At 49.1% G+C, this 24,461-nt stretch overlaps 1 protein-coding gene and 1 long non-coding RNA gene across 5 annotated transcripts; one reads left to right on the top strand and one right to left on the bottom strand.

Annotated features, from left to right (window-relative positions):
- The first annotated feature begins 267 nt into the window (after window positions 1–267).
- Window positions 268–2,977, top strand: LOC310888648. Its single transcript, XR_014575995.1, has 2 exons — window positions 268–365; window positions 917–2,977. It is a non-coding gene; the product is annotated as an uncharacterized lncRNA (long non-coding RNA).
- On the bottom strand, window positions 359–23,768 carry LOC310888642 (NAD-dependent malic enzyme, mitochondrial-like). Of its 4 annotated transcripts, none has more exons than XM_083815543.1 (16): window positions 23,536–23,768; window positions 20,296–20,419; window positions 14,566–14,699; window positions 13,570–13,719; window positions 12,755–12,830; window positions 11,836–11,997; window positions 11,223–11,326; window positions 10,804–10,913; window positions 10,600–10,697; window positions 9,492–9,605; window positions 9,291–9,405; window positions 8,423–8,565; window positions 6,187–6,289; window positions 5,547–5,617; window positions 4,805–4,903; window positions 359–534 (listed from the first exon to the last, which is right to left on the bottom strand). In XM_083815543.1, the coding sequence occupies exons 1-16, from the start codon at window positions 23,751–23,753 to the stop codon at window positions 475–477; spliced, it is 1,881 nt and encodes a 626-aa protein (XP_083671669.1). In that variant the 5' UTR covers window positions 23,754–23,768; the 3' UTR covers window positions 359–474. The 4 variants fall into 4 exon arrangements, with proteins under 4 accessions (XP_083671669.1, XP_083671668.1, XP_083671670.1 ...); XM_083815542.1 differs by lacking the exon at window positions 359–534 and adding an exon at window positions 1,891–4,423; XM_083815544.1 differs by lacking the exons at window positions 359–534; window positions 23,536–23,768 and adding exons at window positions 1,891–4,423; window positions 21,527–23,391.
- Between the last annotated feature and the right edge of the window lie 693 nt (window positions 23,769–24,461).

Here is a 24,461-nt window from a genome sequence, read left to right as displayed (position 1 = left end):
GCATATAAAGGAGGAAGAAAAAAAAAAAACAGTTCACATTTAAATACAATTTTAGTTTCAACTAAGCAATGACCCTCCCCAGTAAAGCCAGCCCTGGACAGATCAGGCTAGGGTCTCACAAGCACCGCAGCACAGAGTTACGTTCACTTGTGTAAGGTAGATACGCCTAAGGTAGAAATAATTCTGCTGTTTTATTTCGTTTCTCGAAAAAGCGTCAATCTTACCGCTGTGTGGTCCTAAAAGGATTTGTGCTTCTGTTTTAGAAAGGAACTACTTAAAGGGTGGAGAAGTCTCGTGCTGGATTTTCCTCACAGTTCACCCAGAAGGGCTTTCTGATACCACGGCGAGACGTATTTCAGGAGCGGGTAGGTAGGTCAAGGTAGCTACCTCCAGAATTAGCTGTCCCTTCACCAGAGGCAATGGAATTGCGTTACTCAAATTCAGCTGTCGAGCGGGTGTAATTAGAGCTTTGCTCTAGATTTTCTCCTTTCTCCAGCCTTCAATGTAACAGCAGTCCCTGCCTGTTACAAACATCTGTTAGGAAAGGGGACAGCGGTACGGTTCGTAACTGTGTCATTGTAAAGAATCCAGAAATGGCAGGGGTTTTCTTAAACTAAGGAATAGCACGCACAGCCAACACAGAACTGAAGTCCAAACCGTACTGTCCTTACAGTCCTTACCTGAAAGTCTAGTAGATAACTTTATTTAAGTGACAGAGGTGCTCTAACCTGCACCCCTAACATCGAGCAGACCTGGAGCAAGCCCTAAAAGTAAGAAAATCCGGATTTACTGAAGCCCAGTCAGCTGAACTAAACAGCTGTAGCTACAGAATGCTGGTCCCAACCCTCTTACTGCAGTGTTCACTAAATAACGCTGCTAATGAAAAACTAAAAGGTATGTTGTCTTTCTCCTTTAGTTAGAGTGTGACAAGGGGTCGCTTTACCCCCTTCTGCAAAACAGCACGCTGGAAAAAACAGTACAGAGAACACACACCTACCATGGGAAACACGTTAAACACCGATCTGCACGGGAAATGTCACTTGGTTTTAAGTTTGGGAAACAAAACACATCGTCGTGAAACATCACAGTTCACAAAGAGAACCAGGAAGAGAGGTGGCAAGTCCCAGTTGGGCTTTAAAGGATATTACACACGACACGGGAACAGCCGTATATTCTCACTTCTCCTCACTCAGATGTTTCTATATGTTGCTAGCAAGATGCTCGGTCCTGCTCCCGTTGGTTTTAAGACTACGAGTCTTGGAAAAAAATAAGCTACTGAATTGAACGGGAAGTTCTGATCCCTAGGTACGGCTGTACCTTGAAGGTAGAATTCTGTAGAATATTGCAAATCAGAGATGACTTGCAGAACCTGATTAAACAATGTCTGTGGGCGTGCATGCACGGAGAAAACCTTACTGGTACCACTTCGCTGCTGTAACTGGGATGGATTAGTCGAACTCTAGAGCTCTGAAACATCTGCAACCATACAGAGGCACAACTGTACTGCGTAACTGGAGCCTCAAAGATTGTTGTTTTTTTCTTTTCCTCACCTGCGTGGTGGGATTTACAGAAAAAAGATGCAGAAACGTTTGCATTTTGGCAAATCCCGCTGCCAGCCAGTTCTCAACAATCCAGCGTGGCATCTTAAAGACAGCAGGGAGCCCGTGCCAGGAAGGGAAAGGACTGCATTTCACACAGCACAAACCCTTCCCGTGCTTGACAGAAGCCACTAACAATTTCCCGTGGGGTAGCTCCCTCTGGGAACCGAGACCACTCTTGCCCAAAGCAAGCCTCCCGCTGGGAGCAGGTAATTCTGTTTTCCCAAGCGCCAGATTTTCTTTAAGTATGGCCAAACCCCGCTTCTTGCCTGAAAAAAAATACCAGACCGAAGAGACGGATGTAGAGCTTTATTTTGTAAAACCAAGTTAGAATCACGGACTGACGGCCCTGCCTTTGCGATCAGTCTCAGCCAGGACACGAGATCAGTGCATAGGATACGTTCATTACTCTTCTGCCTAATTAGTACGTCGTCAGAAGAAGTGAGGAAGTGTGCGTTGCCAACGTATTTGGATTCAGTGATGCAGAACTCCACTGACACACGGGCTTCGGCAAGAGGTGCATTTTCAGGAGGTAAAAACAATTGTACGCTAAATAAATAATCTTTTTTTTTTTTTTTCTCCAGTAAGGTCACAGATTTAAATACGCCAAAAACGGGCATAGCAAAAATAGATGAAAAAAAGCGTTCTTTGTAAAAACATCACGTGTAGGCGTTGGTCTTTTCTGTATATATACTCACATGTACAAGTCGCGAACCACGTTAAGTCGCACAGCTTGGCAATGCGGCACTTAGAGCCCCACCAGACAGCATTTTACCACAGTTTGAATGCGCGGCCTTTCCCCCACGTCACCGTTTTCTGCATTTACATAATCAGTCTTCTTTCCTCACACTTAGGCAAAGCCTTCCAAAAGCTCGCTGTTCTTTCTCCGCTACATCGACTTTACTTTAAAATCGGTGACTAGGCTGGAAATGACAGAGATCACGTCTAAGGAGGTACAGAGACTACTTTCCCTGCTGTATTTTGGGTCTGTTTTGCACACTTCTGCGGAGACTTTATTTATTCCATCATAAATAAGGATATGAGATGTGCTTGCCACGGGTAAGTCCCGGTGAGCAAGCTTTACTTCACCTCTTTGGATTCCAGCTTTGTTTGCCAACGGAGCTCTTGCAGATCTATTGTAATTTATTTAGCCAGTGCAACCTTTTTACTTTATTTTTGTCCTTTTTCTGCTTCACTCCAGCACGCCGTGGGAGAGCGCATCGCCTTTATTTCTGTTCAAGACGTACTCTTGCTGCTGTCACAAAGACCCCAGCCTGTAGCTACGGCTGTGTCCTTGCCCGCAGAACAAAGAAACGGAGGGCACTCAAAGCTGATATGAAGAAAAAAAAAAACAAAAACAAGAGGAACGCACGTTGTGGTATCGGTATCAAATGTGCAAGGAAAAGGAGACAAAAATTCACCTAGAAATTTTCGTTTTCACAGAAAAATAAACAAAAGTGACAAATCTGTAAACAGAGTGAAGCGATCAACTTGCAACTTCTAAGCGTTAGGTCGTTCAAGTCTGACATTCACTGGGTGCAAACTGAACTGGGGCCACAAGAATCATTGAGCCCAAATTCCGTCAGCGTGCGCGTCAACAGCTGCCTGTAACGCCTTCGGGGTTGGCTTCACCGGCTCTGGGGGGGGGGGTTTGGTTGTTCAACGCGGCAAGCGAGTCCCGCTCGGGGGCGTTTGAGTCGGCAACGTCACAAAAAAACGTCATACACGAGTCCTTTTGGGAAAACGAGGCGACGGGAGGGAGAAACGATGCAGCTGAGAGGAACAGGAACTTTGAAAAGAGAAAGAAACGGAACAAAAAAGCCGGCGGTACGTCACCTTGGAGTCAACTGCAAAAATCTCCCTGCAAAATCTCTCCGAGATTTCCGTGGATCACTTCAGGTTCTGCCTTTACGCGATGTATTTGATGAGATAACAGCACAGCTTTGCTTTTCTTCAAGCTCATACGTGATTAATATATATTCAGGCTTTCCTAGGATAATTTTAACTAGCTCGCATTTTGCCTCCTAACAGATTTCACGCGATGCCGAAAAGACGAAATGCAACGTTGCTGCGTATCCCACGCGCGCGCACCACGCTGCTCCTCGAAGCACATTCAGAGAAAGAGAGCAGCCAATGCCACAAGGAAGTCTGGACACGGGCATCTTTGAGTATCAGACAAAGCAGAAGGCCCGTCAGACTTAAATTTGTCTTAAGCTGCCCCCCCAGCTTTTGTTTTTGAACGAATTCTCTCTGGTGTTGTCACAAATAATGCTGTGTGACACCACCGGGACACAATCAGAAGACTGATTACGAGAAGCAGAAATAAATCGTTCTGGAAATCAGCAGTGACGAGGGAGCATCACGCACGTGCAGCTAAAACATTGTTAATCAGATTATTTAGCGTGGTAAGGGCTCTAAGGCAGAAATGCAACGTCATTTTTAGAATTAATTTGGAAGAGCTCTCCCTCGATCCCGCAATGGATGCCATCATCCACACAGTTCACCGGATAACTTGGGGGAGCGGGGAGCAATCTGCATCAAGGGAGAAGGGCAAAGAGACACCAAAATAAGTGAAAATAAATTACAGGACTCAAAGGTCATGATTGAAATTGGTCTGAAAAAGGGATCCCTGCAGAGTAGAAGGTACTGCCTGAGGAGTGCGATCTTCTGGTCCGTCAGTGAACCTTGGACTCAGGCCAGTCGTACACGTCTGGCATGAAGGATTCGTATTCGTAGGTCCAAACTTTTGATCGAATGTAGCGGTTCTTGTCCGCAGGCTCAGGGTAGTGGAAAGCCATGTTGTTTGCGTACAGAAACTCCATCACCTGCAAAGTTAAACCACCACGCGGTTTGTGCCTTTTACTACATCCGCGCAACGTTCACACTTCCATTTAGGACTTACAAGCCGAATAAAGCCAAACACCGAAGTCTTTTCACAACTCCCGAACGATCAGGGCTCTGAAAACTTCGTTTCAGAAATTGAAGAGCCCAATTTTGGCCCCATCACCACTGCCAAACTGATGCATCCAACAAACCCGAGAATATTACGTGTTTCCTATAAAACGCACAAAGGGTTGGGCTGTTTTCTTGTTGTGCCCAAAGCACCTAGTGTCCAAGGGTTCCACCGTGCACTAATATCCACCTAAAACACTTTCAGCACACTTTTATGTGAAAACTTGTACGAAACTTTCGTGTTTCACACTCACCTTGACAGCAATATAAATAGAAACTTCCCTGATATTAGACAGCGGGGGATAAAGTCTTCCCTGCGCGAGCTCCTCGTCAGTCAACTGTTCCGCCAACGCCTGGAATTAGAAAAGCAACAACTTGTTACCTGCCGAGTGGGATCAGGAACATGCTAAAATACCTGAGAGAAGCAAGCTGTGGTGCTCTCGCTACTAGAGTTTTCCCTAAAGCAGCGGAATAAGGCAATCAAAAATCTCGATATTCTCGGAGGTCAGTTCTACAATCCGTGCCCGTTATCAGGCTCGTAAATATTTGACAGATTAAGACCCAGTTTTTTGGAGGCTGAGCTACCCCTAAGCATGGGATTTATGAGTACCAGGCGCCTACAGGACTGCAGTTGATTCAGAGCAGAAAAGCAGGACGGGAGCCCAGGGAGCTCACACGTCCCCGCCCGCACCGCCGGGAGCGGAAGCAAGAGCGGGGCAGGAGGAAAACGCAGGTCCCGCGAGGCTTGGAGGCAAGTCACGCAAAGATTTGCTATTTGGGTGCTCGGTTTCCAGCCGAAAATCTACATTTGCAATGGGCTCTGATGTTTTTCACGACCGTCTTCGATCGAAACCCTTTTTTTTTTTCCCCCCCCCCTAGGGAGGCACAAAGGAAACCCAAAGAAAATCCTTGGGTTTCGGCAAGATTTGAGGAACCGCTCATCGCGCCGTGCGCTGTCGGGTCAGAAGCCGCAGCCTACTCTGCTTCCACACTTACCTTAGCAGCTTCTAGGAAAACCTTATCACTAATATGTCGAACACTGCTGAGGATCACAGCGAGAGCCACGCCTACAATAAAATTATCGCCGATTAGGGCCACATCACTTGCAAATACGCAGCCTGCTGCCCAGAAGCTGCTGTTATTTTTAATTCCTCCCGTAGCTTCCTACGCACGCTCAAGGAACTATTACCACGCGGGCTAATCGTTTACCCTAACAGGTGGCTTTTGACAGGGGGTTGGAGCTTAGCAGCTGAGGGAAGAAAGGGAAAGAAAATGGGGAAGCAGAGAAATATCTCTGACGCTTCTCTTGTGCGGAAATAAACTCGAGAGGCTGTCCTGACACTTATTTTCTCCTCCCCCAGGCAAACAAGCGGAAGAACCCATGGCGCAGCGGCCCTCAAAGCCTTTAATAAGCCTTTTGTTTCCTTAGAAGCAGCCCCGCCGTGCGCACATCACATGCGTGGCACCCATCCTTAACTAATTTCCTTTCAATCATTCTTCGGAGCAAGTTCTCATCGCTAAACGCCGTTAGCAGCTCTCCTTCGCGCTGCCGCACTAACTAGGGAAGCAAGGGAACCCAGAAAGAGATGCTAACGGCCCAGCCTTAAAAAGATCGGAAGACGATTTGGGTTATTACCCGGAAAAATGTAAGCGTTGTTTCCCTGGCCTGGTTTGAAGGTTCTTCCGTCTTCCAAAGTCACCAGGTCGAAGGGGCTGCCGCTGGCAAACAGGCACCGTCCCTGTTAAACGAAGGGAAATAAACGATCACCGCTTTTGCGAGTCGGTTCCTCAAGAGGCGGCGGCACGGAGAAAGAAAGCCGTTACGAAATACGGGGACAGCCGTGTCCTGCAGATCCCTGCCAGCTCTCGGACTGAATCAGGAAGGTCCCCAAGCACGCGATAAGGCAAAAGGGCGAACGGCCCTGCTGAATGCAGCCGGATAGAAGCGCATACTCGAACCCCTCGCCGACCCAATCCCTGCAGTCCCCAGAACGACAACTTCCCCTTCCCGAAAGGGCCTGGAAGAGAGAAAAGAAGCGGTGAGCACCTCTTTCTGCAGCAAACATCCGGAAGGCAAAAGAGGCAAGCGCGTACATCGAACCGTGCAGCTTCCTAAGGAATGGAAGATAATTATTTGCTTTGCCATTCATTGTTCTTAAAGGCAGCAGAGACAGAGCAGCTACTTGCACGGAAAATAAAATTACTTGTGTGTTAACCGTTAGAGAATTATCCAGGAACCATGGCCACAAGCCAGGACACACCACGACAGGGACTGTACAGAGGGAGCAGAGTTAATGGGCACTTCCAAAAGGAGACTGAAATCGAAGTACAGTAAGAAAAGGTCACTTGTTCACTCCTGGCCAGGAGGCTGCTATTACCTTACTGTCTCTGAAACTGAGAGCTCCGGGAGGAGTGAACAACGCAGCCGCCTTGTCCTTCCTCGAAAAGGACTTTAATCAGTGCGAAATAATGAAACAAATCTGGAGTTTGTAGTGTGAAATACACCCTCCAGCTAAATATACCCTTTCCTCAAGCAGTAAAATCCCAGCAAGCGAAGAATCTTGACTTTCTTTTGCATGATGGATTTAATAACATTACTTAGAATATCTGAGGCTTCCCAGGACCACTGTGTTTGAGAAGAAATTATCAAAGAGGATGAAGGCTCAGGGACTGTGTTTGAATGTTAGGGGACCCGTGACAACAGCCTTTTTATGTAGGTAGCAAAATATAGACGCCATCCATTTAAGGAAAAGACCAAAAGAGTGAAAATTAGAAGACAACAAAAGCCCACACAATACAAACACACAGTGGCAGAGGGCACTAAAGCACTGCCAGGCTGTCAGAGGTGCCACCTAGTGGAAGAAGGAATAAAACGTTAGCGGTGATGTCTTCATTTCCTTCGAGACTTCCTGGCTTGGTGAACGATTTCACACCAGCCGGGATTAGGCTGGTCCTGAGGCCACGAGGGGCGTGGGGCTGGCAGCGCCAATCCCTAATTGCAAGACAAGCTCCTTTAATTGAGTAACACTGGGTAGGATTTTCTAGGTGACTCCTGTGTCTTGAAGGGAAGGGTGTTATTACGTTTTCTGGGGTAAACACAGCTCCTTTGGCGATCATTTTGCCACGCTTGAATCTAACCAGCAGCATCTGGCTTCTGCATCTGATACAACTGCTCCTTGGGCCTCTACGCACAGCCACAGGTTGAAGAGCAAACGAATCCCTCCCCAGAAAACATCTACTGCTTGGTTGATATTCCGTAAAAAAAAACGCGAGCAAACCTGGTACTGATTCTCCCTCAGACAGTTAGCCACTGTTCTGGCTAACGAAATCTCTCTGAGATATTTAATAATCTTCATTTTAGAGTGTTCCCGTTTGCTATCAAAAGCTAGATTTTGTCCAGAGGCTGTCATGGTTTCTGTCTAGGGCTCGCTCTGGACCTGCAAATCTCTGTAGCAAAGGTTTTCTCCAAGAAGATTGACCTAGAAGAGAATCCAGGCTTGTACTGGAGAAGATGAAGTTCTGTTCTTCCCTCTGCGAAGCTAACACCACCGAGGTTTTAACGCTGAAAACTCAACCGCACTAACAGTGGAAGGAAGAGGTTCACATTTCTGCATCAACACACAAAGAAAGATCTCCACCCACTCATTTTTACACAGATGAGTTGCTAGATCTGGGACTGCGCTTAAAGAAAAAAAAAAAAAAGAGATGTCTTTTCAAAAGCCCCACCCCTGAAAGTCTAAAATTTAAAGAGATGAAATTAGCAGCCAGTTCAAAGACGGTTACAGACCCCGGGACAGGGGAACGCGAGGACAGAGGGTCGCCAACATACTCTACCAAGTGCCAACAGGTCGACGCTTCTAAACATCACATACCTCCGTTAACGTATACGCTTCCTCTGCCGTGCACTCAGCCTTCACCGTGGGGTTACTCAGTGCAAAGATTATCGGTCGCTCGTTGATAGAGCCCATCGCTCTGATCACGTCGTGAGAGAAGAGCCGCCCAGCTCCTGCGACCCCTGAAGTAAGTGGAAACGATGAAAAAATCAGGATGTGGTTGCTTGAGGGCTGATGACGGTGATTGCAGATCCAGCTGACCCCCCACTCGGAGCAAAGAATCACATTTCTTGCGAGAGGAGACCGAGACCAGGCACTGCTCTGTTGGTGGCTGCTTAAAATTCTCATTTTCACAGGAACACCTAATTAACGTGCTCCAAATACCTATTTTCACGTGCTTTTTTTTTCGTATTGATCTCTGTAAAGAACACTTATCACTACCCCGGATAAAGGAGTGGGAAATCCAGGCTCTCCGCAGATGATTCATGCTAGCTGGGTGTTACCTGTGCGACGTGCATTCGTTTGGTGTTGGTATTTCTGACCGCGCCCAAACACACGGGTACAAATAAATAAAAATCACGGGATCATCGAGGTTGGAAGAGACCTCCAAGATCACCCAGTCCAACCTCTGACCTAACGCTAACAAGTCCTCCGCTAAACCATCTCACTAAGCTCAACATCTAAACGTCTTTTAAAGACTTCCAGGGATGGCGACTCAACCACTTCCCCAGGCAGCCCGTTGCAATGCCTCACAACCCTTTCGGGAAAGAAGTTCTTCCTAATCCTCGCTTTTTCCATCTCGCAGACACGCAGATCACCGTCACCAGCCTCCTGGGGGCAACGTTAGCAAGAGTAAATGCAACAAACAGCCGAGTCGTGGAAACGGAAACGAAACGAGCTGACTTACCGATGATAGCGGAAGGCCGGAGTACATTCACTGCATCCACAAACGTCTTTGGGATCTGCTCTGGAGCCGGATGCGTAAATGGGTCCTGGTTGGAATCTACCTTTTGTTCTCGGCCCTACGGATAAACGTTGATTTAATTGTGACGAGGACACGTAAAGCAGGGGTATTTCTGTGGTATTTCAAGGCCTGGCGCACCCCCACCTGAACCAGCAATCCGTATTTGTCGAACATCCATATTCTCTTGTAGGCTTCCTCTGCTGAAACGCCATTTTCCACCATGGCCATAACGATGAGGTTTGCGATTCCCAGGGCAGCCTTGGGGATAAAAGGACTTCGTTTTTTTAAAAGAGTCACAAAAAGGGGTCTGTCATCACAAACATCTGCTCAAGATCGCCCCCCCCCCGACTTAATTTCTTAGGTCAGCTCTGAAACGCAAGCGCTGTTTGCTTGGATTGGAGCAGATTTCTGGCATCGACGGCATCACGTCTTCGAGCCGAAGAGGGAGGCAGCTCTCCTGCGTGCTCTGCCCCCGTGCCAGCCCCGTGAAGCAGCCACAATAAAGCAGCCCAGCCGGACACGGGGAACAAGGTAGTGCTGCAGGCCTCCTGCCAAGGAACCACGGCCAGGCGGCTTGTGCCTAACCGCTTTCTGAACCTCTCTCCTGCCTGTGATGGAGGGCAGAAAGGGGACGCTGGCAGTGCTTCCCCTCCACCTCCCTCCTCCTGCACCAGCTGCACACGGTGCTGAGCCTGGCAGGTAGAGGGAGGCGCGGAGCAGGGCTCAGTTCAGAGGCAACGCCACCGCACCAGCCACTTACCGCCATCAGGACCTGGCCCAGCAGGAGGCTTTTTCAGCTAATTAAGTGATTTTGTCAGCACCGTAGAAGCAATTTTGCTGATGTACCAAGGAGCATGGTGCTGGTACCGCCACCAGCAAGCGTCTGCTGCAAACAGCCACTGATTTAACTTCCCATGAAAACCACAGCAGTAATGCCATAAAAATTAACAGATGTGCTTCCTCCCTTTCCTACTGAGTCATAATTTTACGGTAAATTCCCCCCCCCCATCTACACACAGCTCCCCGCTGCTTTTATAAATCCATGCAAAAAAAGTGAAAAACTGAGCCCTGGCAGATGGCGAACCGCTTTCAGATAGCATCCCTTAAGCAGCCACTCCCTCCTGTTGATGTATTTCATCGTGCCTTAAAAAGAATTCCGCAAAGAAATTCAAAGAATCCACAGATCCTGCAGGACCAGGAAATATAATACACTTAGATCTTGCGTTGTTCTAGAGAGCTTACGAGAACTCACCTCTCCTGCTCCAAGGAACAGCACCTTCTGCTCCGAAATTGGTTTGCCAGTGGCTTTCTGCGCTGCCAGCAGTCCCGCTAAGGCCACCGAAGCCGTCCCTATAAAAGCAGGACAAACCTGAAGGGAGTTGAACAGATCTCCGTGGCAGATTTTGTTTAGGAAACCTTTTGACACGTACATCAGGAACACAAACAAAGGGTATACCTTGGATATCATCGTTGAAGGTACAGTATTTCTCTCTGTATTTTCTCAAAAACCGAAAAGCGTTGTGGTTTCCGAAGTCTTCGAATTGGATAAGGGTGTTCTGGCCATACCTACAGAACGTGGCAGACATTAACATCGTTAGGCTCACCGAGAAAACAAATATTTTAAAACAAATCCTGCATGTTTATCTCTGGACAGAAGACGTCCTCGGGATTCAAAGAGCTCCATCTCCATTCCGGGCATATTCAACAGGTAAATACAACCAGGTCACAGAAGAAAGTCACTACAGAGCCAGAAATACAAAGGCATCTCTTGACATCTAGTCTTGCCTTTATTCCTGAAGCGATTTTTACAAGGACGGTGTGTCCTGGAGTTTTCTTACCATCAGACACTTCCATGCAGAATATTCAGGGTCATACCTGTCTGTAATGGCTTCCATAAATTCATCAATGAGGTCATCGTAGACCTGCGAGCGATCCCTTTTCTGGTACAGGCCCATATAAAATGGATCTTTTAAGAGGGTCTGAAAGGGAATAAATCAAAGAGAGCAGCAGGATGAATCACTTCCTCCGTATACGTTTCCCAGAGTTCACATTTCACACCGTTCTCAAAGATACTGCATTTATAGGGCTGCTGTATCTGCTTCCAGTCTGTATCAACGCTCAGGAATTTCAGCTGGCGCTTGGAGGTTGGTGACAGCTACTTTTAAAACGGAACGGATCGATACCGTGAACAATAAACTGCTTTAATAAATCCGATTCGCGTTACCAGCCTCTTAAAGTCAGTTCAGCTGACTTCAATCTATTTTGCAGTGTTCCAGCATTCAAATTGCTTCCAAACACACCACTTGGCTGTCAAACTAACCCGAGTTTTTCTATCACAGATGTAACAGTGAATTCCAAATCACTTATCCTTACACAAAATGGTTGGTTTTATCTTTAAGTGTTCGAATAAACATCTTATAGTACTAAAAGCTTTTAATTAGATACTTTTCACAGCGGTAGTTTCAGGCAAAGTTTTTGTCTAACTCACTGTATTGTCAGTTCCAACGTCGATGCACACAGGCAAGCATTTATCTGGATGGATTCCTGCACAGGCCGTATACAAGCAGAGTTTCCCCACTGGGATTCCCATCCCATACACCCCGAGGTCTCCGAGACCCAATATCCTTTCTCCATCAGTGACAACAACAGCCTGAAAACAAACAGAAGCGAAGCTACGGATAATTACTGGAATTTGTAAAGTTTATAGCGATACCAACCGTGTTTTTTCCAGGCAAACAATCAGGTATATTTGTGCAGTTAAACAAAGAACACATCGCAAGGAATTTCTTTTTACCCTGAAGCAATAATGTTTAACGTTAGACTCCGCTACGTCCCGTTTTGTTTGCTGAAAGCTGCTGCCCAAATCCCTGAAATGAAAGCTAACTGGGAAGAAACCCAGCCACCGTGTTGAACGGCAGCTCCTAACTTGGGTTTATGACTTCCACCCCTAAATCCCGACATCAAAAAGTTTGGGTAAGTATCATCCACCTCCTCTCCCTTTGTGGTTCCAGACCCAACTGGGTCAAACAGGATTTAATGGCAAAATATGGGATGGGGGCTTCCCAACCATCTCTTCTGTGTCCTAATCTACCTCTCCTACTACTACGTAACATGAGACCCAAAGATGCGTTCCCCAGCACTTCCCCCCCAAAAATGGAATAATTAAATAAACCGTTTGGCAAATCTAGTTCTCATCATGGCTGCTTACTGAAACACGAGCTTCGTATTCAGAACAGAACACCGCTCTTCAAGATGCGCATTATCTTCATTAGCTCTGTTTTGCAATCATTGTCAAAACAACTGCCAAGGAGGCATTATTCAGCATTTAGATTCCCATCAAATGCTGGCCAAGAAGCCCTCCGGAGACGAAATAACAACTAGAAAGAAGAATCATACAATGGCAGTACCTTGACGTCGTTCTCTGGCCAGTTATTCACAATGGACCTTATGTGACCCCTGTCTGAGATTGAAATAAACAATCCTCTGAAAGAAAAAAAGAAAGATTTTACAGGTGACAATCAGAAATTTCACTTTGCTTCGTAAAACTAAAATTTAAACAGTAAAACTTTCTTAAAATTGCAGTGTTGCCATCACTGACACAAAACATGCAAAGGACAATTTGTTGTATGCATTTCTACGCAGTCACTTGGACACTCTGGAACAAAACCACGGAGGAAATACTTTTCAGGAGTGCTTCTCTCTGGGAAAAGGGGAGGCAACGAAGCAGAAAAGAGCCCAGGTGAAGAGCTGAAGCGTCTGTTTCTTTTCCTCAAGGAGAAGACATCTAATGAAACCCCTCCTGAGCAGAGGGTGACGCTGGCTGGCCTTCAGAGATCCCTTTTAACCTACGCTTGCCTCCAAATCCTCTGTTCTCAACAGGTCTTTGGTTCCACAGACGGGATTTCGAGCGTTGCAGAAAGCCACAGCGCTGCCCCTGGGAAAAAGGGAGCTGTATGGCATCTTGGGAAGAGCTAGAAATGGGGCCGAAACCCCTCTTCTGGTAATTATTTGCCATATTACCGCTTTTGTTTTCAGGTGTTCCGTTTTCCAGCATGAACTGAGCGTTCAGTTATGATTTAATGAACTTCTACCGCCCCGAACTGGAGCAACTCTCGTGCAGGTGAATGCAAAGGAAAACGAAATAAAACACATCCAAACCTCAAGGAAGAAATGCAGAGAAAACAAGAAAAAAGTAACAGCAAAATCCATCTACTGTTCTTACTTTGGTCTCCTGAAGATGTGCCCGTACTGGGAACAGGCGAGGCCCACTGTTGGTGTATACACAATCGGCATTAACCGCTCGATATCGTCTTGTAAAACCCTGTAGAATAACTTTTCGTTTCTCTCTTGGATTCCCATTATGTAGATATACCTGAAACCAAGCAAACAAACAAAAAAAAAATCAGCAATTTAACGGTTTACACGTTTATGCTTATTTAAGACAAGGTGAAAAACATGGAAGCAAAAACTTCACGTTATTTCTTCACGAAATCCCTTTTCCCACTCAAGCTGGACACGTAGATACGCATAGGCATGTATGAAACCAGTTAACGGGATGCTAAAAACATGCCATTCTACAAAAGAAACAAGCAAAAAAGCTTAAACACAAAACAAACGAGCATTCAAAAATAACAAATGAATCAAAATCCCCCCCCACTTTTCCATCCAACCAGAGGGTTAAAAACAAATCTCAAGAGATTACCCATTAAGAGGCTTGAAACACGACCTCAATTCTTTTCTAGCAGTAACTACTGGATACGATAAATGCTATTTTTCACACCTAATTATTAAACCCTCAATTTATTTTCACTCTCACACGCTATAAGAATGCTTCAGCTGACCGCCCCCTCACCCCTTGCCCCCAAACTAGTTCTGTGCCCTCAAAAACTGCCACCCAAACCTTACACGTTACAGGAATGTAACGGCAAGGTCAACAGCAAGCTGCTGCCAGGTAGTTTGAGCTTTGTTACCAGCTAATTTGTGCGTGTTCTTTTTTGTTGCCTTACGACTACGGAATATTTTAAAATAACGCTCCCCAACCTCATCTAGACACGCGATGAATGCAGTTTTCTGTGCAAAATCAAAAATAACCTTCAACAACTGAAAAAAAAACAACCCACATGAAGGCACAGACTTCTTTGGTTAACCCCATGAAATATTTTTTTTCCAGCCATTTCCATTTACTTGCAGGACAAAACAAGGCCGGAGGGGTGCTTACTTCTCCAAGGGGTCCGTCATTTTTGCCAAATTCTTGTGGAAGCGTAAGGCTTGAATGTCTTGCGTCTCGATTTTAGGAGGCAGAAGTCCTTGCAAGCCGAGCATCTGCCGTTCGTGTAACGTAAAGGCCATCCCCTGAAAACAAAAGAGAGGTGAGATCGAGAGATAGAAAAGTCAGAAAGACTCGGCTGTTTTTCCTCCAGCGTTTCTATTTATCCTGGATTTATTTTTGCCACTTCTGACTGCCCACTTCCAGGACACCCGTGGCGCCTCAGATATCCCAAATGTTATCAGACCAGGGTGTCTTCGGAGAAATATTCTGGGGGTGGGTGCAATCCTACAGCAGGTGCCGCAGGGCGCAGGTTTGGGCATTTTTGTCTCCGCTGGGGGCTCTCCTGCGTGGGCACCCCTCCTGAGCACGGCTTTTCCGCTGCGCTGAGTCCTCGGGTGCCCTCTCCCAGATGTCGTTTCCCTGTGTGAAACTGGAGAAGAGCTACGAGATTCCACCACAGATGTTTAGGAGTAAAACAACAGCTGGCTCTTGAACCGTTTCCCAGAAATATAGGGTTGACCAGAACGAGGGGGTCACCCAGTCTGCTCCCTACGCTCACAGCCACAAAGAGCTTCCTCTACGTCTGCATTTTCCCACTTATTTTCACTAATCCAGACCCCAAAAGGCGACCGAATCACCCAAATGCTTCCACTGAGATCACATTTCAACCCAAATCCTTCAGTTTTTGCTCAAGGCAATGCCCGATCCCTTAGGACTGTAATGCTCTACGACCAAAAAGCCTCGTTTGGAACAAATTAAGTTTCAGAAGGGTTAAATTGCAAAAAAAAAATCCCATTTCAGATTCGTACTGCCAGGTTAAAGAAAAATAAAAGGCTTAAAATAGGCTTCTAAGGTTCACATCTCGTCATTACGCCCCGAATTCGTTCTGCAGTCACACAAATCACACGGAAAAGATTCAATAATTTCCCACTTTAGAATAAAAACTGTAAGATTAGACTATATATATATAGATATTCACCTCTTGTAGATAATTTAATAGGCTCCCAAAGGTATTTGTATAAAGCACAATGCACATGAACAAAAAAGCTCCAGTTTAGAGGCTAGACCTCTCTGGCACTCTTTAATGGTGTGCAACCAGGCAAAAACATAATTAAATTGACTTTTTTTGGCGTTATTTTTCTCTTTGTTCACTTAAATCACGTTTCATACTGGTTATTTTGGCTACACCGATTTAAGCGGTCTGCCCGCCTCTGTTTTTTAAACTACTTCTGTGCAATGTTCTGTAGTAATAAAACATTTGAAGAGTTTGAAAGCGAGCTAGTCTACCTCAAAGAGGAAAAAAGAACAAAAAAAATCAACTATTTTGCCTAAAAAAGACTCGCAAATGCTTGGATTTGCAAAGCATTCAACCCTAAAAAAGGATGATAGTTCATATTTGACAACCTTCCACGGAATAGTTGTGACAATACCGAACTCAGTGTCTCCTTTTCCTATTATCTGCGAATGATTTGCAAACCATTTTATTCTTTTCTGGATCTGTTTCAGTTCCACTTCCACGTCCTCCAAAAGAGAACTTGAAGGATTCCCTGGGAACGTTAAGCCGCACGAAACCGCAGACGACTCAACTTTCTTCCCCTTTTTCCTCCGCTGCCTCCGAATTTGTTCCCATCGGCAGTTTATTTCTTCTCAAAGCAACCACTTCTCTACACAAAACACATTCGTAGGGCCAGGAATTTCGGACGTTGAGCTAAGCACAGCCGGTAAACAGCTGCGGTATTTCTGCCATCCCTTCAGGCGCTGGGAACAGAAAAAAACGATGCCGAAAAAGTCAGGACGTGAAGGAGAAAACAACAAAAAAAAAAAGGCTCGATTTCTTTTCAGAGCACGCAAAAACACTGGGGTTGCAGCTCGGTCCCTGCACAGCACCTTGCAGGACAGAGATCTTCTTTGCAGCTTGGGAAAAAGCAGGCGTCCCTTTTAGACGGCACGGCCAAAGCAGGGGGCGCATCTAGGGGAAAAAAAACCCAGCACGCTTCCAAGACCTCAAATGAAATAATTAATACGCGGAGACAAATTTATTGCGGCACAACCAACACGCTGCCACGGGGGGAAGGAAAAAAAAGGTAAGAAAACGAAGCGCTGACAGTTTTTTTTTTTTTTTTAGGATCGCTGAGAACTGCGCCTTTAATCCACAAACCGGCTGGACCTCGCTTTGGCCCTAACGCCTGGGCTTCTGCTACAAAGAGCAAGCGACGCTATAAATACCAGCGCAGACAAATTCCAGCTGCCCACTAGGCGTAAAGGTGAACGGGAGACCCGAATCTTGCAAGGGTGACTTTTATTAGCGCCACTGGGTAATACCGAGAGGTTTCTAAGATGTTTCTAAGCAGAGAATTATTAGCGGCGGTGTTTTTTGCGCCGCCTGCAAAGGCTCGCAAGACATGCACAGGAGGGAATGCTCTTTACCCGATACCAGAAACGCTTCCAAGCGTTCTGAAAAACGATGTAATTTATAACAGATGACCCATTCCAAGCCCCTGACGGAGATATAAAAGCGGGATATATCCGAACACGCCAGGGTTTGGAAAACGAACACCGGCCCACTTCACGGGGAAGTGCCGACCAAATGGTTCCCGCGTAATTTCTGATCATCATCACAACACGTTCACCTCGGCGTCATAAGACCTCGAAATGCATCGTAAACGCTCTCAAAATAAAGGGTATTTCGTACGGGTTCGGGGGCTTTCCATTTCCTTAACGGCTTCCTTCGGCTAAATCGCAAAGTTCACCCTTGCGCAACACATCTGCGGAGCAAACCAACGCGGTTCCCTCGTAAGAATCCAAGGTGCGTTTGCTATCTCGGCCGTGGATTCGAAGTTTGTCCGTGTTCACGAGAACGGGACAGAACACGGCGTTCCCCTTTGCTTTCCTTCCTCTTTCCAAACTTTAATTCCTCGTCTGCGTTTTTCCAGAAACAGCAGCGTACGACGGAGGAAGCCAGGACGCACGCGTGCTAAAATCCAGCAGAAAAGGTTATTTTATGATTCTGTAAAAGCTTTGCATGCTTCCCCCATCAGTACGACTTGAAATCCACGCCGAAGCTACAAGAAGAGGGCTACTAAAACCATCGGCCAGCCCCTCTAGGGCCCCAAAACCTCGTAAGCCAGGCAGTTTCCTTCCTTCCCTCCCCCAGACCATCGTGCCGGCGGCTCGGGACTCGGGAGCAGGAGAGCTGACCGCGGTTAAACGGGGCGCACCTTTAGTACTTACACCTCCTCTCCAGCCAGGTGATAAAAAAAAACTAGTTACACATTAAATAGCTCCATCTTCTTCCACCCCTTCCGAACTTCCATCTTCTTCTGAAGCCCTTTTTAAAGCACGCACGCCTCCGGGAAGCTGATAAAAGCTGCAGAAGGAGCAAATGCCCGGCCGTTCGCCCCTAGACCTGAAACCTCCCGTCCCCAAAGCAGCAGGGCCGGGCACAAAGCCCGCTGTGGACCCCATCTCCACTTATTTATCCCAGTTTTCCAAGGAATGGAGGCGGGCATCGCTTATTTTACACCCCAAAAAATCTCCTCAAGCCAAACAAAGCAGCGCGCCGCAGGCCAGCACGGTGAAAACAGGCAGGGGAGGGGGGGAAAAGGAGCGGCCGCTTTTAGATCTTTGGCTTCGTACAATCCTTCCTCGCATTGTCCTGTTCGATTTGTTTCATCCAGAGAGCTTTAATTTTATTTTATTTTTTAATTCTGAATCAGAAACACGCTGTCTGGCCATTTGCCAGATGTCGGCGAGGTCACGCGCGCCTCCGCTACGAGCGCCGGCGCCGCAGACGGAGGCGACCTACCAGAAACATTCGCTTGAGGCATACGCAGGAATAAATTGGGCTGAAAAATCGGGGAGCGAATAAAGATGAGCACGGGATTAACGGTACAGCCGACCGCAAGGCGGGAGGAGACGGCCACCTACCCGGAAGAGAGGCGCACTTGGGCGATTCATCGGGGGGCTTCCCAAGTTTTATCGAAATACAAAGAATTTCGCTGCGGGTCCTAAACAAACCTGAGCGTCCTAACGGTGTTTTAAGCGGCCAAACAAGTTCGAAACGCCGCAGCGGGGATCTCCAGCGGAATAAAAAGGTCCCGAGGCCAATGGGGTGTAATCCGAATCCCTGGCGCCGAGCAGCTCGGCAGCAATCAACCGCGGCGGCCGACCGCGAGTGCCCACGGAGGGCAGCGCCGCAGTTACGGGATGTTCTGCAATTGTTTGGCCGCAGCAGCAAGGGCATTACGGATATAGCTCGCGACCTTTGCCGAGCTGCCCTGACAATGAACGCTTCGAAGCCGGCCTCCAAACGCAAACCTGCAACGCGCCCCTGAAGGAGACAGGTAGATCCCCCGCTATTAACACGCGGCTCTCCGCCCTCCCTTCCTCCTCGAGGAAAAAAAACCCCGAAAAATACCGCGGCGTGCTCAGAGAACTCCAGTCTTCCCCCCAAAAAATGAAAAAAAAGCCCACATTTAACACCAGGGAAGCAATAAGAAACACCCTATTGTTTTTGTCTCTGAACGCCGTTGCACAATCGGCACTTGGAAAAGCTTACGGGGCTTGAAATAATTTCCAGTGGCACGGCGAAGGGTTTATAGCTCGGAGAACTCCTGAGATAATCTGATCAGGACAGATCGCACCGATCTACTCCTTCCTCCGCCCCCGACACGCCAAGCCCGGTCTCATTGCCGCAGCCAGCCAGCCTCCGACCTCCGCAGCGGGAAGGAAAAGGAAGGGGAGAATATTTAGAGAAAATTGGAGATATAAAGCATCACAGGGGGGAAAAAAATAAATAAAATCAGAGGACAGGGAAGAAGAGAAAAAAGCAGGTGTTAAAAACGTAGGGTGAAAGTACGGGAGCGGAGCCTTGGCAGCTCCGCTGCTCGTGAAATGCCCTGCTGGGGCAGCCGCGTTTGTCACCTCCCTCGGCCAGTTCAGACAGCTTGGACTGCCCGCCGAAAGCCCTCATCTCCCGTTAGTTTTAGTTTACAAGTTGATTCAGTATTCCCAGACTGCTTCTAACAAAAAAAAATAAAGAAACTGGGGACGGGGAGGTAGAGAAAAGCAAACAGGCTAAAAAATGACACCGTTAGGAGTTCCTGCCAGCGCAGGGAATTAACGCGATGCCTCTCCCTCCCCGCTAGCTCCATTCAAAGCTTATTTTTAGGTGCTCCGTGTGACCCCGCACAGGGATGTCTCGCGCTGATGTGGCTCGGTCCCAACTCCTGGCAAAAGGCAGGACCGGGACAGAGGGGCTGCGGCTCCCCGCGGAGAAAGAAATTCAAGTTAACTTTTGCAAACCGCCCAATGAAACTCCCGACCCGCTGAAGCCTTCCTTCGGCTCAACGAGCCCCCGAAACCCCCAAAAACTAAGTCAGCGGCGAGCGAGACTCAGCGACCCTTCATCCGGTGCAAGGGAGCGGTTGCGTAAACGGCAGCAGAGCAAGGGAAGCGCGTGCTGGCAGGAGCAGGAGGCGGAACTTCGAGTCCTTGTACTTGGGGCGTCCAGGCAGTAAACCCATAAATAATCACCGACTCCTTCGTTTTTCCCCGCCCCCCCTACTTTTTTACTGTGGCCCAACGAAGCTCCCCGGGGGCGGTTTCTCCCCGGGACAAGGTCCGCTGCGCCGTTACCGGACGGAAGATAAGACGTTTGCTGCCGGGGCGCTCCCCCACCTTGTTCGTCCGCGGGTTTAACATCAGCGGCTTGCCTTTCTCCTTGGTGTGCGCGCCGCGCCGCGCCAGCGAGCAGGGGGCGGCGGCCGCCCTTAGCCGGGAGAACATGGTTTCGGCGCTGCACCTGGGAAGGAGGAGACAAAGAAAAAAAAAGAAAAAAAAAAAGAGGTTGAGGCACAGAAGCAAGCTGAATCGACGCTCGTGGTTCGGAGCCAGCTGTTGGAAGGGAAGCGGGTGCGTGTCACCCAAGACCCTTCGCAAAACCACAGCGGTAACTAACCCCGAATTGCCTCGCGGCAGCCAGGAAGGAGAAAAAGGGAGGCCAGAAGGGAGGGCAGCCGGAAAGGACTCTACGGCAGCAGGATGGGTGAAGCAAAATGAGGTTTCGCCAGCCTTTAGGAGCGGCAAGCCCGATCTTAAAATGTTTTTCATTGGGGCTGCTCATTCACCGTCGCTCCCGAAGGCAAGCCCGCGGAAGCCGAAAGCGATCCGGGCCTGGTGCCATAACTCAGCACGCGCCCCCACCTGCTTCCAGGGTCCTTGATTTGTCACCGATAAACACCCTAAACAAGGAGGCCAGACACCACACCTCATCTTCCTCGAATTAAACTGAAATTCCTTCGTTGCACCTAACGAGCGTTTAAGGAGCCAACAAGATCGCGGCCCAGATTTCTCCTAGGTTCGTCAATTAGCTCGCTAATCAAGCAGGGAGCCGATACAGAAGGGGGAAGGGTGTTGCGAGGGGGAAAAAAAGGGGGCTGCAGTGTCACAAAAATACTGACACGCGGAGAGAGGACCGAGGTTGGGCAGTGCCCTAGCAGGGGGAATTAGGAAGAAGGCAGAGGAATTGAAAGAGGAACGGAATTCCTGCCGAAACCTGCGTCAGCAGAACTAGGCTTTATTTTCTTCTTGGAACGAGGCCGTGGTACGCCTTGCCTGCCCCAGCGTGACACAAACCAGGCACCCTCTAGCCGGCTTCATCACTTCGGTAACGATCAAGCAGGCGAAAATTATTCCATTAGGCAAGTTCTGGCTCCAAACGTGCCTCCCAGCGAGGGTTTTGCTTAAAAAAAAAAAAAAAGGAAGAGTTTCCCTGCACCTGCCCCCCTCCAGCGGCGCAGACGGGGGTTTTGGGGGGGGGACGAGGGACCGGGGTCGCTGCCACGTTAAGAGGGGAGCCCCAAAGCGGAGGAAGGAGCAGGGGACGAGGCCGGTTGTCCCCTGAACTGACCTGCCACTGCTGGGGGAAATTAGCAGGAAGCCTGCAGCGGTGATGAAATCCCCGGTTCTCTCCAGCAACGTCCCGAGTAAATGGCATTCCTCGGGGAACCTGGAGATTTGCAGATTAGCTGGGAGGTGTCACTGCTAACACGCCCAGCGGCGAGCTGCTCCTTCCGCGGGCGGATCTTTACCGTCCCCAGCCGCTTTCCTCTTTCTCTGGGGCAAGCCACGCAACAGGGAGGAAAGCCGGGTGACGCGGAGCGCTTAAGCAGAGGAAATTCACTCTCTCCGATACGACGCGCTCAGCAAACAAAGCAGGGAGAGAAATCAAGCAGGCTGACTTCAGAGCTTGTTTGCAGAAAGAGCGGGCGTTATCTCAATTACCTGAACTCACAACGCTGGCGAGCTGCCCGCGGCCCCAGCAGAAAACTGGGCTGAAGCGTTTGTTGGAGTCTCGGTTCGTAAAAAAACCTCTTAGCACGCACCAGAGAGCTACTTTTTGGACATTCTTGGGGACAGATTTGCCTAAAGCACCGCAAAATCCACCATCCTGTGCTTGCGGAAACCGCGGAAGCGGTACTTTTGGCTTAATCCGCCAGAAAGATGGGTTCGCATCCCGGATTTTATTTGGTTTGTCTTACTGGGAAGGCTCCTGGAAGCGAAGAAGACTCCTGCAGAGTCTTCAGAAAGATTGCAGAGTAATTCCTCCGAAAAAACAAAAAGCTGCTGCTGCTTTGTTCCGGAGAACAGGTACACGGATACGCTACGTCTGCTTTCTTCTTTCCAAACGGACAGATTATTTTATATAAAGTGAGGGAGAAACAAGGATATCCTCACCACCTGCCGCACGCTTCCAAAAGGGAATCCCTCCTGGGAAAGTAACTCAGCGAGCAGACAGGGAAACAGGGCTGCTGCCTACTAAAAAAAACACCTTTAGTGGATGTCATGCCTCGTATAAGCTTGCCTACCACTTAGAAACCTTGGTGTGCAATAAAGTTTGGACTGACAATAACAATTATCAATCCACAAATCATAAGGGGATTATGAAAATATACACACGTACAATCAGCCAGCAGCCCGAGCAACACGGAAGCGTTCCTTCTGTTGCTGAAAAGATGCAGAAAAGGATTACAGCAAGGATGGACGTGCGAGTAGCAGGCACCCGAGGCCAGCACCCTACCGCACATTTTAACACTTCCTCAGCTTGCAGGAGGGGGAAAAAAAAAAAACCTTCAAGTGTCGCCTGCGCTGACGCTGCTGACTCATAACGCCGCTGCTCGGGGTTATCAGAGGCTTTGTCCTCGGACTAAGGCACGCTTTTTTCCTTAAATTACACGCCGGGACCACGTTTCTGTTCCCCTTACCACAGGCGAGCAGCGCATTAGATGCTCCTGGCTGCCCACACACGAGTTGCTTGCGGAGCTCTTTGCATCGCCCTGGTGGATATGCGTACGTATATTCTGTTTGCCACTAACTTTTTGGAAGGAAGAAGGCAAAGACACCACATAAAAGGCTGCTTGGCTGCATGGCTGGCTTTTTTATGGGCCCTTCGTGGGTGTTTTAGGGGGGGTTTTAACCAGCTGGACATCTCTGACACCGCGACCAAGGGGCTCGGAGGCGCCTTCGCCTCGCACAGCTTGGGCTGTGAGAGCCAGGCAGGACCTGTGAGGCTCCGCACCGCCGGTTCTTTATCCCCAATCGGCCGAGAGGTGAAAAAAATAACCCCAAAGGATCGGGCGGGCGGGCTCCAGGCAGGCCAGGCGGCTTCCTCCTGAGGAGCCGCGGCGCTGCCCGGCTGGGGCCGGGGCCGGCAGGCAGCGGCCGCCCCTCTCCCCGGGATGGACCCGGGGGAACCGGGGGAAGGTGACCGGGGGGGACACGGCCTCGGGGCCGCCTCCCCGCCCGCGTTACCCCCGGGGCCGAAGCGATGCCCGCCCCGCCGCCTCCCCGCAGAAAAGGCCCCCGCGGGACGGGCTGGGGAAGGGCCGGAGGCCTTCCTAACAATTGGAAAATTGTTACCGGAGCGCGTGTCCGCCTCCTCCTGCTGCCCTCCGAGCGATGCTGGCCGAGGACCTGTCTCTATTGTGCGACAGCAGCTGCCATCCGCCGGAGCTCCGCCCGCCTCGGAACCCGCCACTGAATGCAGCGAGCGGGGCTGCGCCAGGGAGGGACACTCCGGGGGGCGGGGCGTTCCCGTGACTGACAACGGCGCGCAGCCAATGAGAAGGGAGGAGCATCAAGGACCGGCGGCGGTGCCCCACCAATGAGCTCGCTGCTCCGCGGCTCCTCGCGCTGATACAGGGGAGGGCGGGCCGGGCGCGGCCGGTAATATGCAAATGAGCCATGGCCGGCAGCGAATCGGAGCGCGGGGGCGGGGCGAGGAGCGGGGCCCGAAAGGGGGCGGGGCCTGTGCGAGGGGAGGGGGCGGTGAGGAGAGGGGGCTGTGAGGGGAAAAGGGCGGCAAGGGGATGGGGGCTGTGAGGGGACGGGGAGATGGAGGGGACCCCGGGTGGCTGTGGCAGCGATAAGGGGACCTCAGCTCCGAGGGGTGACAGGCCAGGAAGGAGGGCGAGGCAGGAAAGGCACAGCCAAGCAGGGGAGATGCACCAAAGAGGGGTGTTTGGGGGGCACAAGATGGCTCTGGGTGTAGTTACTTGAGACAAGATGGAGGCTGTCGCCCAGCAGGTGTGACACCCTCTGATTCCTGTTTTGTCACTCCAAGTCTGGTATCTCTGCTCCCCACAGCTTTGTGTCACACTAAAACTGTGGCGGCTTTGTTGCTGGAGGAGTCTCAGCTTTGGCCTGGCCACAGTGAGGAAGGTGCTTTTGCAGTCTTCCGTGCTTAGAATCCTATAATCATTAGGGTTGGAAGAGACCTCCGAGATCATCTGGTCCAACCTTCCTCCTACCACCAATGTCACCCACTAAACCATGTCCCTAAGCAC

Source organism: Anser anser (genome assembly GCF_964211835.1).
Source record: "Anser anser genome assembly, chromosome: W".
Taxonomy (NCBI): domain Eukaryota; kingdom Metazoa; phylum Chordata; class Aves; order Anseriformes; family Anatidae; genus Anser; species Anser anser.
The sequence above is the reverse complement of the archived record's forward strand: the minus strand, read 5'-3'. Positions and strand labels throughout refer to the sequence as shown.